Source organism: Sapajus apella, unplaced genomic scaffold (genome assembly GCF_009761245.1).
Source record: "Sapajus apella isolate SASKATOON/1434 unplaced genomic scaffold, GSC_monkey_1.0 scaffold153, whole genome shotgun sequence".
NCBI classification, from domain to species: domain Eukaryota; kingdom Metazoa; phylum Chordata; class Mammalia; order Primates; family Cebidae; genus Sapajus; species Sapajus apella.
The window spans coordinates 1211707-1226951 of record NW_022437093.1 but is presented as its reverse complement, the minus strand read 5'-3'; the positions used below and the strand labels follow the sequence as shown (position 1 = coordinate 1226951).

The 15245-nt window shown below is 53.3% G+C and overlaps 2 protein-coding genes across 3 annotated transcripts in view; one reads left to right on the top strand and one right to left on the bottom strand.

Annotated features, from left to right (window-relative positions):
* Positions 1 to 3351: 3351 nt before the first annotated feature.
* LOC116541687 (protein argonaute 2-like) lies at positions 3352 to 4695 on the bottom strand. The gene is made up of 2 exons (XM_032266078.1): positions 4134 to 4695; positions 3352 to 4013 (listed from the first exon to the last, which is right to left on the bottom strand). Exons 1-2 carry the CDS (start codon positions 4693 to 4695, stop codon positions 4003 to 4005), a joined length of 573 nt encoding a protein of 190 aa, XP_032121969.1. The 3' UTR covers positions 3352 to 4002.
* Positions 4403 to 15245, top strand: part of MRC2 (mannose receptor C type 2) — a 58096-nt gene continuing 47253 nt past the window's right edge. The window contains exon 1 of one of the 2 annotated variants that reach the window (XM_032266077.1): positions 4403 to 4944. In XM_032266077.1, coding sequence (XP_032121968.1) covers positions 4827 to 4944 — 118 coding nt within the window. In that variant the 5' untranslated portion in view covers positions 4403 to 4826. The remainder of the gene's footprint in view (positions 4945 to 15245) is intronic. The other variant, XM_032266076.1, reaches the window with a different exon arrangement.

The following is a 15245-nucleotide window of genomic DNA, read 5'->3' as shown; positions in this document are numbered from 1 at the left end:
TGAGTTCCCCGGTGAGGTAGGTGTGGGAAAAAATAGCTTCTTACCCCTGGGAGAGGTTTAACCAAATCTTGAAATGTGGATCTTCCTGAATCTAAGCCTGCCTTCTTCCTTCCCTCTTTAGCCCAGTCCTCTCTGGGATCCTTGGTGCTATAGATGAGGATGTAGCCAGGTGGACTTGGAGGGATTGTCTGAGTGGAGCCCTGGGGATTCGAGATACAGGAGCTGGGGAGAAAAGAGGGTGAGATCTGCTCGGGCCAGCCCACATTTGGCCAGTCCTCTCCCCTGGCTTGGAGCAGGTCATACAGAACCCTTTGGGGTCACCGCCTCTTTTTTAGTTGCTGCAGGCAAGTGCTGGCCAAGTCTTTCTTCATAGCCTCCTACCCTACCTGGCCATCCAGTTCATTCTCCCTGTCCCGTGTTCTCCTTTCCTAAGTTTCTGTCATAGACCTGGCCTGCTGGGGTGCTCTGCTCCCCTGGGCACCCTCTGGCTGGAGAGGCCGCTGAGCCGCAGAACCAGAGAACAGAGCAATGCCAGAGGAACCCTAAGCACAGTGAGTAATGACACCAAAACTTACACCTCACAGGGCACCGAGACTCAGGGAAGGAAAGTGACTTGCTGGAGGACGTGTGGCAGGTGAATGGCAGAGCCAGAACTCCCACTCACCTCCAATCTCCAGGCCTGACTCATCCCACTGCCCCATGCTGAGCTGTTTATGGGCACTCATTTATTAGCCAAAGTGAGCCTGCTTCTAATTAGATTAGTATACACTTTAGGGTACCATTTTTGTGCAGTTAAACATGGAGACGTTCAGAAAATGCAGGGATGTTGTGTTGTTTTCCCAGGCAAAAACTCAGTGTTACAACACGATAAAACTGATCTGTGCCCATCTCATGGGCAGGCTGGGGTGGGAGGGTAGGGGAGAGACAGGCAGGGAGAAGGGTGACGAATAAGGGAGACACCCTGATGTCCAAATGGCAAAGGAAGACGGGAAACAGGGAAGGGACCACATTCCCTGAACATCCCCACTGAGCCAGGGGCCATGCCATTGCTTTACACTTAACATTTAATTGCCAAGGTAGGAAACATCTCAAGTTGTCCCATTTACAAGTAAGAACTGTGAGCTCGGAGCTAAAGTATTAATAACTTGCTTCAGGTCACAAAGCTGTGAATTGGGGAAGCCAGGATTTGAACTCGGGTTTCTCTGGCTCCAAAGTCTATACGCCTTCCACTAAACTGAGTGATTGACTGATAAGAGACAGGATCTCGCTCTGTTGCTCAGGCTGGAGTCCAGTGGTGTGATTATAGCTCACTGCACTCTCAAATCCCAGGCACAAGCACTTCTGTCTTGGCCTCCCAAGTAGCTAGGACTACAGGTGCATACCACCATGACCACACCCAGCCAATTTTTAAATTTCTTGTAGAGATCTGGTCTTACTCTGTTGCCCAGGCTGATTGTTAACTCCTGGCCTCAAGTGATCCTTCCACCTTGGCCTCCCAAAGCACTGGGATTACAAGGCCTGAGCCACCACACCTGGCCCAAACTGGTTTTGATTAAATCATCAGATCCCCCCCCACCTACCATTAGACCATTATGCCCTCATTGCTATAAGGAAATACCTGAGACTGGGCGGAGCCTGGTGGCTCACGCCTCTAATCCCAGCACTTTGGGGGGCTGAGGTGGATGGATCACCTGAGGTCAGAAGTTCAAGATCAGCCTAACATACTGAAACCCCATCTCTACTAAAAATACAAAAAAAAAAAAAAAAAAAAAAAAAAAGCTTGGCATAGAGGTGCTAAACCATTCATGAGAAATCTACCCCCATGATCCAGTCACCTCCCACCGGGGCCCACCTCCAAGCTGGGGATTACCATTTGACATGAGATTTGGGCGAGGACACACATCCAAACCGTATAGCCCCCAGAAGCTGTTGCTGGCTGACAGTTGATCAGTGTCTAGGGAGAATTTTCAGTTTCAGTTCCATGATAGTGAATACCACCTTGGCAAAAAATCCCCTGGACAAGTCAGAGACCTCACTAAGCCTCCAGCATCTAGCCTGATGCCTGACACGTCCTGACCCTCCATAAACGGCTATTCAACTGTGGGCACAGGAGTGGTGAGGAGGCTGTGGGCACAGAGGACGCTGGCCCTTCTGGAAGTAGATGAAGGTCTGGGTGCTGGTGAGGGGCTCCCTGAAGGCCCCATGCTGCTCACAACACCTAGCACTCCTTGCTGAACCTGCACAGATAGGATCTTTACACGGTGGGGAACTGGGCTGAATTCTCCACAGGGAGAATCTCCCAGATGTGGCCCTGCTTCCTGCCCCAAGATCAAAGGCAGTTGGTGGCTGCAGACCTCAGCAGAACAGTCAGCGGAACACAGTGTGGAACCATGTCACAGGGGAGGAAGAAGTCTCACCCTTGACAGAGACTAGAACTGGGCCTTGGAGGCTTGAACCAACCTCTGTCTCTGCTAGTGCAGCACACTTTCATGCTCCTCAGCCCTTGAGTGCTTTGCCTGGAATATGCCAAAACATTTATTTTCCCCACTAAATGAGACTCCACTAGGGCTGCAACTGTGTTTGCCCGTCTCTGTTTCTCTAGTGGCTGGCACAGGGCTAGCAGTCAGTGCTTGCTGAACTGGTGGCTGAAGAGAGGAGAACACACCTCCTGTGTGCTGGGCATGGCAGGACCTGGTGCTGGCTAGTGGTGGACTCTGGCCCCACCACGTGCACTGGTGATGTCAGGTAGTGGGATTCGGTCCTGCACAAGTAGCACGAGGGTGGGGAAGACCAGCAGGAAACGCCAAAACCTACTCAAGCTGCTGGGGAGGGGGAATCCAGCCCTGTTTTGGGGAAGAAGTATCCTGTGTTCTGGCTGTTCAGAGACAGCATGTTAGCTGAAGCCAGCAAATCCTCAAATCCTTTGGAGATTACAGGATTGTGCAAGGGGGGAGGCCAAGAGGGGGATCTTTGAGGCAGCCCCGGTATGGCTTGTTGTGTGCAGGGCGCTGAGATCCCGGAACATGCCAAGCCAAGAAAACGTGTCCCAAGGGGCAGTGGAGCCACAGCCACCAGGAGGAGCCTGGCCCTGTCAGACCTGCTGAAGCTAGCCGTGGAGTGCAGGGGCTTTGTTGGCCTGGCTGCTAACCATGTTTCGGGGCCAAAGGTGGCTAATGGGACCCTCTCCAGGGTCCTCTACAGGATCTAAGTGAGGGGTTGCTTCAAGGCTCTGTTACCACGAACTGTTTGCCAAGTGCCTCAGCCTGGCAGAGACGGGAAGAGCTGAATGAGCATCTCTGACCAATGCACCCATTGCAGAGTTTGGGAAGCATTTACCCAAGATAGGAGGAATAAAAAGAAAAAAATTGAATTTATTTCAAAAACCATACCAAGGTGTACAAGACAGGAAACAATAAAATTTATATAACAGTTTTATTATTTTAAAAATTTATATTAACAAAATGAGATGGGGTCTGCCTATGTTGCCCAGGCTAGTCTTGAACTCCTGGGCTCAATCTATCCTCTCCTCAGCCTCCCAAAGTGCTGGGATTATAGGCGTGAGCGACCGCACCTGGTCCGTATTACAGTGTCGTAGTGTTTTTATTTGATTACTTGTGGTAGGAGAAATGTGTCTTCTTTGCACTTAGGGTCTCAATGTTTCAGTCCTGCCCTATGTCCTGAGACCCCAAGAGGCTTTGCCAAGTTCGCACAGGTAATCCACAGAGAGGCAGGGCTTGACTCCAGCATCCTGACATCCAGACTCCCCAGTCCCTGCTCTGTGCTGCAGAGACCTGTTGCGTAACACTGGGTTAACTGTGGATTGTCTTCCCTTTCATGAAATTTCCAGTTGGTCTTGTGCTAAACCGGCCAGCAGTCCAGTTGTTGGGAGTGATGATGTCGGTCTTCTGGGACGTCCAGTGGACAGATTTTCCCCAAGTTTCTGGATGCAGCCCCAGCTAGCAAAAGTGCTACACTCCTACGCCGGGGACGTTGACGCAGGGGTCACGAAAATGCTAAAAGAAGACGTGCAAGAATTGTTTGTGCTCTGCACACGGAACAAGGGCCCTGCCTCCCCTTCCCCCAATCTTCACCCTGGTGACCAAGCCCTGAGCTCCGCCCCTTCCCCACCAGACCGGGGGAGGGGTCCTCCTCGGCATGGATGCTGGGCTGCTGGGCTGCTGGAGACGTAGGCAGAAAGAGGCGGGATGGCGGGGCGGATGCTGCCGGCCGGGGTCTGGCCACCTGGGTCAGCTGCACGCCCCGCCCCGGGCCAGCCAGACCTCGCAGACCAGGTCCCACCACGCCGTGAAGTTTGCGGAAAGTTTTGCAGTTGCTTCCCCGCCCGCGCCAGCCGGGGAGTTGTGACGCAGCGTCTGGGGCTCCTGGCCGGGACAGGAGAGAGGAAGGCGAGGCGGGGAGAGATTGGGAAACCGGGCAGCAAGAGAAAGGGCGCGCGCTGGGGTCCTCCTGTACTCGGCGTGTGCTCCTCTCCCGCCACCCTTTTCTCTCCCTCCCGACACTCTCGCCCCTGCCCCTGCCCCAGCCCCGCTCAGCTAGCGCCTCCTCCCCTTCCCCTCCCACGCTGCCCGCTTCCCTTCCCCTCTGCCCCTCAAACCCTCCTCCCCGGGTCTGCGCTCCTCCCCCCGCCCTCCCTCCGCCCGGCCTGCCTCCTCCCTCCTCCTCACCGGGAGGCATCACTTCGTCCCGACCCAGAGGAGGACGCGAGCCCCTTGTGGGCGGTCATCACAGCCGAGCCCCAGGGCTGCCACCGCGTGTCGCGCCCGTGCGCCCTCGGTTCCCGCGTCCGCTGAGCGCCGCGCCCGGGGATGGGGCCCGGCCGGCCAGCCCCCGCGTCCTGGCCTCGTCACCTGCTGCACTGCGTCCTGCTCCTCGGGGGCCTGCACCTCGGCCGCCCTGGCGCCCCCGGGAACGCCGCCCTCCCGGGTAAGGAGCTGCCAACTTGGCCAACTTCGGGGCCCGGGCGGGGGGAGCGCCGGGGCGCAGGCCGCTCTCGACTTTTCCCTCCTTTTTCCCCCTTTTCTCCAGAAGCGTGTGTGCGTGTGCGTGTGCGTGTGCGTGTGTGTGTGACTGGGTTTTTAAAACTCGTCTCCGCTTTTCTGAAAGCGGGGGAGGAGAGGGGAGGAGGAGCGCGCCTGGAGGTGGGGGGGGACCTGAGTGGAACCAGATGTGGCGGGCGGCGGGGGAGGGGAGCCGAGGGCACTCCAGCAGCCTCGGAGGAAGCGGGTGGGCTCGCGAGGACCCCCGCGCTCGGCGCTCGCGGACCACCCGGCGCCGGCCAGTCCTTGGCAGGGGGACCTGCAGGGCGCGCCTGGAGAGCCCGGGCTCCTGGCTCTGTCCCAGGACTGATGCGTTCGGAAGGCTTTCCAACTATCAGTGAGGGTTTGCTTCCCCCCACCGTCCCCCCCGGCCCCCGCATTTCGTGGGCGTTGATATTTTCTTTTCCACACTTAGTCTTCAAGGAGGCTGTGGCATGCGGCATCCGCCCCGCGTGAGCTCAGCAGCCCTGTGAGGAGGCTTCTGCCACCCGGACGCAGCGACGGGCTGGGCGCTGCCGTGCTGTGATGCTGCGTAGCGTGTGTAGCTCTGGGCACCCTGGTGGCCCTCCAGAGAGCGGCAAAAGAGCTGCTAAAGATGCAAAAACCAAAACCCAAACAACAGAAAAGAAAACAAAAATCGGAAAACCCCGAAACTGCGCCCTTCTCTTCCTGCCCCTTATTCAGGGGTAACGGTGAAGTGTGGGGACAGACAGATCCCTGGCCAAGAATCCGAGAGTTAAAAGGAAAGATCCACTTCCTGGGGTAGTGGAGCGGGGGTGTCTGGAGTGAACGCGAGAATCGCCGAGGAGGGTGGTGATTACAGCCCCGTGCTGGCCCAGCTTGGTCCTCCTGGCTGTTTAATTGGGGGATGGGGACAGTCCGTGCAGTGTCTGCAGTTTTGTGCAAGGACCAGACAGCCCCCTGGAGAGTCTGGGGCCTCCAGCCTGGCCCGTGCTTGCTGGGTTGGTCTGGTGTGACGTAGGCGCAAGACACGTATCTGCCAGATGGAAAAGGTGGGGGCCTCGGTGACCCACATTCACACCAACCAGAGTCCCCGGAGCAATTCTGGGCCCACCTGGCATTGAATGTCGGACAGACGCAAACCAGGCTGGGTAACCCCCTAACCCACCGCGGGGCAGCCTCGCAGGCGGGTCCCCTGTCTCCTCGAACTCCTGCCTTCGTCTGCTGCTCTGCGCAGGGCCTCAGGAGGCAGGCAGCGGGGAGGGGTGGGGAGGAGGGCCATTCCCAGAGCCTCAGAGCAAACTTTAAAGCCAGGCCCTGGGAGAGAGTTGTGGCCAGAGTGCTGACTCGGCCTTTCCCCGTGGAGCTTTTCAAAGAGAGGGCTGGAAGTGCCTGGTGAGAGGCCCGGTCAGGGAGGACAAGGACGCCTGGAGTGTCCTCTCTCCTCTTGGTCTCTGTGCCCGGCCCTCCCTAGGGCTGTGTCCAGGGATGAGTAGCCTTACAGGGTCCCCTTCCCTGTGGCACTGCGTGGACCACACCCTGAGGAGGCCTGGATCTGGGTGGCAGGCAGAGGTTCCCAGCAGCAGCTGAGCAGGAGGAGGATGGAGCTGTGGCAGGTCCTTCCCTCGGAACTGCGCCCTCTGCCCAGAGTGTGCCTGCCCCCGCCCTGCCAGCTGCCACTCGGCCCTCGCCTGGGAAGCCCCTTCAGAGCCTCTGGGCCGAATTCCTTGCCGGAAGAGCTGGCAGGCCCTAGTACCTGGTGAATTACGTTGTCACTGGGAGGAATTCATCAGCACCAGGGACCAGATGGCCCCAGGAAATGCACGTGGGAGGTAGGGTGTGGCAGACCAGTGCTGCTGGGGTTAGGCTTATGCCAGGCAGGGCAGGGGCTGCGTGTGGGCAGTTACCTGACCACATGGGGGGAGCCCTGTGGGCCCAGAGCATGGGGCAGGGCAGCGAGGTGGCAGTGCCTTCTTGGTACATGATGATGAAATCCATCTTTACGCCTCCTCTGAGGAGTGGCCCATGGAGCCTGTCACTGGAAGGGTCCTCTTTGTTGACTGCCATATTACTGCGTTTCTGGAGCATTCAGTTTGCCCAGCCTTGAGCCAAGTACTTGGGGAGAAGGGAAGCTAGGGAAGAGTGTGTAAGGTGCATCCTCTGGGAACAGTGGGAGGGAAACGTGGAACACTGAACTGGGGGGTGCAGGATGCCATTGTGGGATGCCTGCCTGCCTGGAGCCAGCTAAACGCTTCATGTGCAGCTTCCCATTTCATTCTGATAGCAACCCAAGGAGCTCATTATTGTTGGACCATTTTGCAGATGACGAAATGGAGGCTAAGAGGGGACTGATCATTTACCTTGGTCACACCCCTAGTAAGTGAAAGGCTGGGTGTGGACGCTTCCTCTCTGGAGGTTGGAGGCAGGAGAGACCCAGGGCCCTCTGGAAAGAGGCAGGAAGGGGATTCCGGGCGGGGCCCTTTTGGGGATGACATGGAAGCTTGCTGGCTGGGCCGGGGAGAAGGCCAAGTGAAAGAGGTACCTGGGAGGCCAGAATGGGGAAGGGTCCTGCACACTGGCTGTGGGGAATCCCAGGGGACCCCTAGAAGTTTCTGAGCAGAGGAATGAGGGGCTATTTGCTGGGAAAGGGGCTTCTGGGAGACCCAGGGGTAAGTCTCAAGGTCGTGGGGTGAGGAGACCTTGGAAAATCTTCCTGTGGGGAAGGACGTGGCCGCCTGAAGGACAGGGAGGGAGGAATCGGGTACTTGGGGCTCTGACCGCAGTCAGCCAGACCAGCTCCCACACTTCCGGCCCAGCATCTGCTGAGTCATGGGGTTCAGAAAAGTCTTACTACTCCCCCACGCAAAACTCAGTTTTCCTTGCTCCAACCCTCTGGCTTTCTTTGAGCCATCAGGGCCCGGGAGGTGCCCAGCCAACCTGTGGCAGGTGCTGGGATCCTGGCTCCCTTCTGGGTTCACCTGGGCAAGATGAGGGTACACGAAGGGGAGGAGGAAACCCGGGTTTTGGCCACCAGAGACATCCTGGCTTTCTGATGTGAACAGGGCGCCGTGACTTGGCCCGATGAGGTGATTTCAGAAGTGCAGTTCTTAGGCAGATATTCATTTGAGTTCCTATCAATGTAAGCATGGAGGATGAGTCCTGTTGCACCGTCCACACCCCCGGAGGGAATGCGTGACGGCAGCCACGGCTGCGCTGTGCGGTTGGTGGGCGCTGTGCCGGGTGCTGTGCAGGAGCAGCTCTTCAGCACCTCCCATCTCTGAGCGGGTGTCCCCTTTGCACACACCTGGAGTGAAAACATTAGAGATGTTAAGGCAGTCACTCAAGACTGTGCCGCCACACTCAATGCACTAGAAAGTGGGAGCAGTGAGGTTCGAACCCAGGTGTGGTTACGGAGCCTGAAGGCTCTAGTACCATGCAGCATCTCCATCACATGAAGCACTGTCGGGGTGTGTGTATTAAGAAAGCCTGGGAAATTCTGCCTTATGGGTTCCCTCCGCTCCCATAACTCCAAGCCCTCTAGGATGCCTCTCAATGTGTCCCACCAGGAGGACTCCTGAAGAGGAGGTGGGACTGGCAGCCCTCTGTCACATGTCAGCCATCTGGGCGCTTGGCTCGCCCACTTCCTTGCATGCCCAGGAGGCCTGGACTGAGCTGCCTTCAGTGTCCTTAGGATTTCTGAGGGGTCCTCTCCAAGAAGGCATTGATAAGTGAGGGATTCAAGGTGCCCCAGCCTGGCACCCCAGCTTCTCTGCAATCAGGATTCACATGGTTGTTCATTAATTCATTGACTCAAGGGAGGGACTACTGAGCCCCTGCAGAGCTGAGAGCAGAGAAGACTGTGGCCTGTTCTTTATTTGAGAAGTCCCCACCATGTCTCCGGTGGGAGTCCCTGGACTTGGAAGGCGTGAGCACTGCTGAGAGGAAGCGTGTCTTCCTGTTTAGGGTCCTGTGAATCTGGGTGTGCTGAGCCCGTGGAGTGTGACACTCCTGGAGCTCACCCTGACACTGCAGACCCCAGTCATGCCTCAGCTAGGGGTTATGCCAGTAAACAGCAGGCTGGATGAAGGCTGTCCAGTGGCACCTGCAGACACCGAGGGACTGCTGGGTCTGCCAGCTGCAGTCCCTTAGGAAACAGGTTGGGTTGACTCCCTAAACCACACCGTGGCCCCTCTTGAAATTCCACCATTGGTTCCTTTCCTGCCCTTCCCCCTGCGCCCCACTGCGCCCCCGCCTCTTGGCTCTGCAGTCTCACCCTTGGACCCCGTCCACCTGTGCTCCGCTCCCCTCGGCCTCCCCTTCCCTCATTTCTCTTTCTCCAACTGTGCATTCTGCCTTCCACAGCTCTGGTTTGTTGCTAGAAGAGGGACCACCTTCTTCCTACTTTTCCTGCCCCCGCATGCCTCTGCTCTGTTATCCTCCCTGGCCGGTGCTGCTCAGTCCTCCCCAAGCCCTCCCCACCTCCAGGCCTTTGCCCACATGTGATCCCTTTGCCTGGTGTGCCCTCCCCTCCCATCTTCTTCCCCATTTCTAGTGACCCTTCCTTTGAGACTTCAGGATCCCGGGAGGACACTGAGGGGGCCTGGTCCCAGGCTCTTGGGCTCACAGTGACAGATCCCAGATCAGATGGGTGGCAGCTCTGTTCATCTCCTTTCCAGGCACCACCTTGGAAGGACACATGTAGGGAACGCCACAGCCAGCCTTCCCTGATGGCAGCTGCTGTGGGGCTGAGCAGTGGCTCCTCCCTCCTATAGATGAGGCAGGAGTTTGGGTATGGCTGGCAGTGTTTCCTCCCCTCAGTCCTCTGGAAATGTATATAGGGACGGGATGGGTGGGACCAGGATTAATGCCACTCACCAGCTATGTGACCTCAGGCAGAGGCTCAAGTATCTTCGTTTATTAGATGGGAAAAATCAATACCTCTTGTAGAGGTATCATAAGAATTACATACAAATGAGATAATGAACATATGAGATATGTGCCTGGTACACAACTGGGCATAGAATAATTTCTTAAATAATACTAAATTATTGCGATTTTTATTATTAAGAAGAGAAAGCCTGGGTGAGGTGGCTCACACCTGTAATCTCAGCACTTTGCGAGGCTGAGGCGGTTGGATGTCTTGAGGTCAAGAATTCAAGACCAGCCTGACCAACATGGTGAAACCCTGTCTCTACTAAAAATACAAAAATTAGTACCGGGCATGGTGGCTCACGCCTGTAATCCTGGCACTTTGGGAGGCCATGGCGGGCAGATCACAAGGTCAGGAGTTCGAGACCATCCTGGCCAACAGAGTGAAATCCCATCTCTACTAAAAATACCAAAAAGTTAGCTGGGCGTGGTGGTGGGCACCTGTAATTCCAGCTACTCGGGAGGCTGAGGCAGGAGAATTGCTTGAACCTGGGAGGCGGAGGCTGTAGTGAGCTGAGATCACACCATTGCATTCTAGCCTGGACGACAGAGCAAGACTCTGTCTCAAAAAAAAAAAAAAAATGACTATCGAGGTTCCCAAATATGATAAAACACAGTCTTCAATATACAAAATGCTGCCGGACACAGTAGCCCATGCCTATCATTCCCAGCACGTTGGGTGGCCGAGAGGGAAGATTGCTTGAGCCCAGGAGTTCAAGACCAGCTTGGGCAACATGGCGAAACCCAGTCACTACCAAAACAAACAAGCAAAAAGCACAATTAGCCGGGTGTCCTGGCTCATGCCTGTTGCCCCAGCAACTGGGGAGGCTGAGACAGGAGGATTGCTAGAGCACAGAAGGTTGAGGCTGTAGTGAGCTGTGATCACATCATTGCATTCAGCCTGGGTGACAGAGTGAGAACCCTGTCTCAAAAAAAAAAAAAAAAAAATTCTAACTACAACTGTTACCAGAAAAGGGGTCCAATCCAGACCTCAAGAGAGGGAACTCACGTAAGAATTTGAGGTGAATCCATAGGTTAAAGTGGAACCAAGTTCATTAGGGAAGTAAAGCCTATTAAATGGCTACTCCATAGGCAGAGCAGCAGCTTGGGAGGCTCAGCTGCTTGTACTAATTGTTACTTCTTGATTACATGCTAAACAAGGGGTGGATTACTCGTCAGTTTTCCGAACAAGGGGTAGCACAAGTCACAGCCTACTACTAGTAGATTCTATGGGTAATCTTCCCAACAAAGATTCATGATGCAGGCGGGTCACCTGAGGTCAGGAGTTTAAGACCAGCGTGGCCAAAATGGTAAAACCCCCGTCTCTACTAAAAATACATAAATACAAAATGATGAAACCCTGTCTCTACTAAAAATACAAAAATTAGATGGGTGTGGTGGTGCATGCCTGTAATCTCAGCACTTTGGGAGGCTGAGGTGGGTGGATCACTTGAGGTCAGAAGTTTGAGTCCAGCGTGGCCAACATAGTGAAACCCCGACTCTACTAAAAATACCAAACTTAGCTGGGCATGGTGGCAGGTGCCTGTAATTCCAGCTACTTGGGAGGCTGAGGCAGGAGAATAGCTTGAACCTGGGAGGTGGAGATTGTAGTGAGCCGAGATCACGCCACTGCACTCCAGCCTGCGTGACAGAGCAAGACTCTGTCTCCAAAAAATAAAAAAGAAAAGAATTCCCGGCCTTCCATGGTCAGGTTCTCAGCCCTTGTACAGGTCAGGCTGAGCTCCTTGCCGTTACCCACAGTTCTCAGTGCTGCCCAACTGGAACTCTGCTGAGGTTTTTTTTTTTTGAGATGGAGTTTCGCTCTCGTTGCCCAGGCTGGAGTGCAGTGGCATAATCTCGGCTCACTGCAACCTCTGCCTCCCAGGTTCAAGCGATTCTCCTGCCTCAGCCTCCTGAGTAGCTGGGATTATAGGCATGCGCCACCACACCTGGCTAATTTTGTATTTTTAGTAGAGATGGGGTTTCTCCATGTTTGTCAGGCTGGTCTTGGACTCCTGACCACAGGTGATCCATCCATCTGAGCCTCCCAAAGTGCTGTGATTACAGGCATGAGCCACGGTGCCCAGCCCTGCTCAGGCTTTTTTCCCTGGCAGGAGCAGCAGCTTCCTAGGAGGCTGTCTCTGAGTACCGTGGCCCTGATTGTCCTCAGCTGGAAGGAGGCTTTCTCTCCACAGCTGCTCAAGCGGTGACATTTGTTTTTGTTTGTTTATTTGAAACAGGGTCTTGCTCTGTTGCCCAGGCTGGAGTGCAGTGGCACAGCCACAGCTCACGGGAGCCCCAACCTCCTGGGCTCAAGTGAATCTTCTGCTTTAGCTTCCCAAGAAGCTAGGATGACAGGCGGTACCACTCTATTTTGTTGCTATGGTTTTTTTTTTGTTTTTTGTTTTTTTGAGACGGAATCTCGCTTTGTTGCCCAGGCTGGAGTGCTGTGTCGCAGTCTTGGCTCACTGCAACTTCTGCCTCCCGGGTTCAAGCAATTCTTCTACCTCAGCCTCTCGAGTAGCTGAGAATAGAGGCAGGTGCCACCACGCCTGGTTATTTTTTTTGTTTTTTAGTAGAGATGGGGTTTCACCACGTTGGCCAAGCTGGTCTCAAACTCCTGACCTCATGATCCTCCCGCCTTGGCCTTCCAGAATGTTGGGATTACAGGCGTGAGCCACTGCGCCCGGCTTTGTTGCTACTATTTTTAGTGGGGCCGGGGGTCTTTCTATGTTGCCCAGGCTGGTCTCCAACTCCTGGGCTCAAGGGCTTCTGCCTCAGCCTCCCAAGGTGTTGGGATCACAGGTGGGAGCAACTGTGAGCCTGGCATGTGGTATTATTTAGTAAAGATTTGCTGAAAAAGAAAAGAAAGCAGACAAGCGTTCCAAAGAACTTTTTTTTTTTTTAAATAGAAAGGTAATGAGAGTTATCCTTCTAGAATTTTACATGATGTCCAGTCATGAAAAATATATAGTATTGAATTAAACAGAAAAAAGTCCAGTGTACTAGGAAAAAATTCCAGAAGTGGATCTAAACTGTTATAAGAACATAATGTGAGACACACCAGAAAAAACTAACTGGAAAAGGAATTTTTACTTTTAAATGTTATGAGGATGGCCGGGCATGGTGGCTCACACCTGTAATCCCAGCATTTTGGGAGGCTGAGGTGGGTGGATCACGAGGTCAGGAGTTCGAGACCAGCCTGACCAACAAGGTGAAATCCCATCTCTACTAAAAATACAAAAATTAGCCCAGTCTGGCGGCATGCTCCTGTAATCCCAGTTGCTCATGAGGCTGAAGCAGGAGAATCGCTTGAACCTGAGAGGCAGAGGTTGCAGTGAGCTGAGATCACACCATTGCACTCCAACCTGGGTGGGAGTGAAACGCTATCTCGGAAAAAAAAAAATTAGCTGGAGGTGGTGGCGGGCACCTCTAATCCCAGCCACTCCGGAGTGTGAGGCAGGAGAATGGCTTGAACCCTGGAGGCAGAGGTTACAGTGAGCTGAGATCATGCCACTGCACTCCAGCATAGTGACAAAGTGAGACTCTCTCAAAAGCAAAACAAAACAAAAATAAATGTTATAAGGACCCCTGGATTACAATTAGAAATTTTAATTTCAGTTTATAGTTTATAGTTGGTCACACTGGAGGAAATTCAGATAGCAAGCTGTCACATGGAAAGTTCAAGGATTGGCTGGCGCAGTGGCTCACGTCTGTAATCCAGGCACTTTGGGAGGCTGAGGTGGGCGGATCGCCTGAGGTTAAGGAGTTCAAGACCAGCCTGGCCAACATGATGAAACCTCATCTCTACTGAAAATACAAAAAAGTAGCCAGGCATGATGACACATGCCTGTAATCCTAGCTACTCAGGGGGCTGAGACAGGAGGATCATTTGAACCTGGGAGGCAGAGTTGTGGTGAGGCGAGATCATGCCACTGCACTCCAGCCTGGGCAACAGAGTGAAACTCCGTCTCAAATAAATAAATAAATGAAAATTAAAAAATATAAAGTGCAAGGATCACTAGACATGAAATAAATTAGCTTTCTTTAACTACATAATTAAACTAGCAAAAACAGAAAATCTAGTCTTGGCAGAGCTGTGAAGAATCCAATGTATCTGACTGGGGCACTGTAAATTCATTGTTTTTCGGGATTCAATCTTTCAGACAATATGTAAGAAACTGGATATGTAAGACTTCCCATCCTTTGATGTCATAATTTTACTTTTGGTAATTTATGAAATACTAATGTCAAAGAGAAAAAAAAAGTGTTCTTATAAGTGTTTTTAAGAGACTAGGGGCTGGGCGTGGTGGCTCACGCCTGTAATCCCAGCAGTTTGGGAGGCTGAGATGGGCAGATCACGAGGTCAGAATTTTGAGACCAGCCTGGCCAACATGGTGAAACCCCATCTCTACTAAAAATATAAAAAATTACCCTGGTGTGGTGGCACATGCCTGTAGTCCCAGCTACTCGGGAGGCTGAGGCAGGAGAATCGCTTGAATCCAGGAGGCGGAGGTTGCAGTGAGCCAAGGTTGTGCCACTGCACTCCAGCCTGGGTGACAGAGTGAGACTGCATCTCAAAAATAAATAAATATATAATTAAATAAAATAAAGGTTAGTTGTAACATGATATTTCACACCTAAATACTTCGGCATGTAACCGCTAAAAACAAAGACAGGATACTATGTAACCATAATCCCATAATCACACCCAAGAATAGATTGGATTCGATTTTTTTTCTCATGTGCAGTTCATGTTAGGATTTCTCCATTTGTCCCAATAATGTCCTTTATAGCTGTTTTAAAATTCAGGATTCAATTAGGTGTCATTTCTCTTCAATCTCCTTTTTTTTTTTTTTTTTTTGAGACGGAGTTTCGCTCTTGTTACCCAGGCTGGAGTGCAATGGCACGATCTCGGCTCACCGCAACCTCCGCCTCCTGGGTTCAGGCAATTCTCCTGCCTCAGCCTCCTGAGTAGCTGGGATTACAGGCACGCGCCACCATGCCCAGCTAATTTTTTGTATTTTTAGTAGAGACGGGGTTTCACCATGTTGACCAGGTTGGTCTCGATCCTTGACCTCATGATCCACCCGCCTCGGCCTCCCAAAGTGCTGGGATTACAGGCTTGAGCCACCGCGCCCGGCCCTCTTCAATCTCCTTTAATCTGTAATGGTTGCTTGGCCTTTGTCTTTAACGGCATTTGCATTTGGGAGGATCCCAGGCAAGTAGTTTTGTAAAATGTCCCACAGTCTAAATTTGTCTGATTGTTTACTTGTTCCTGGATTCATGCTAAACATT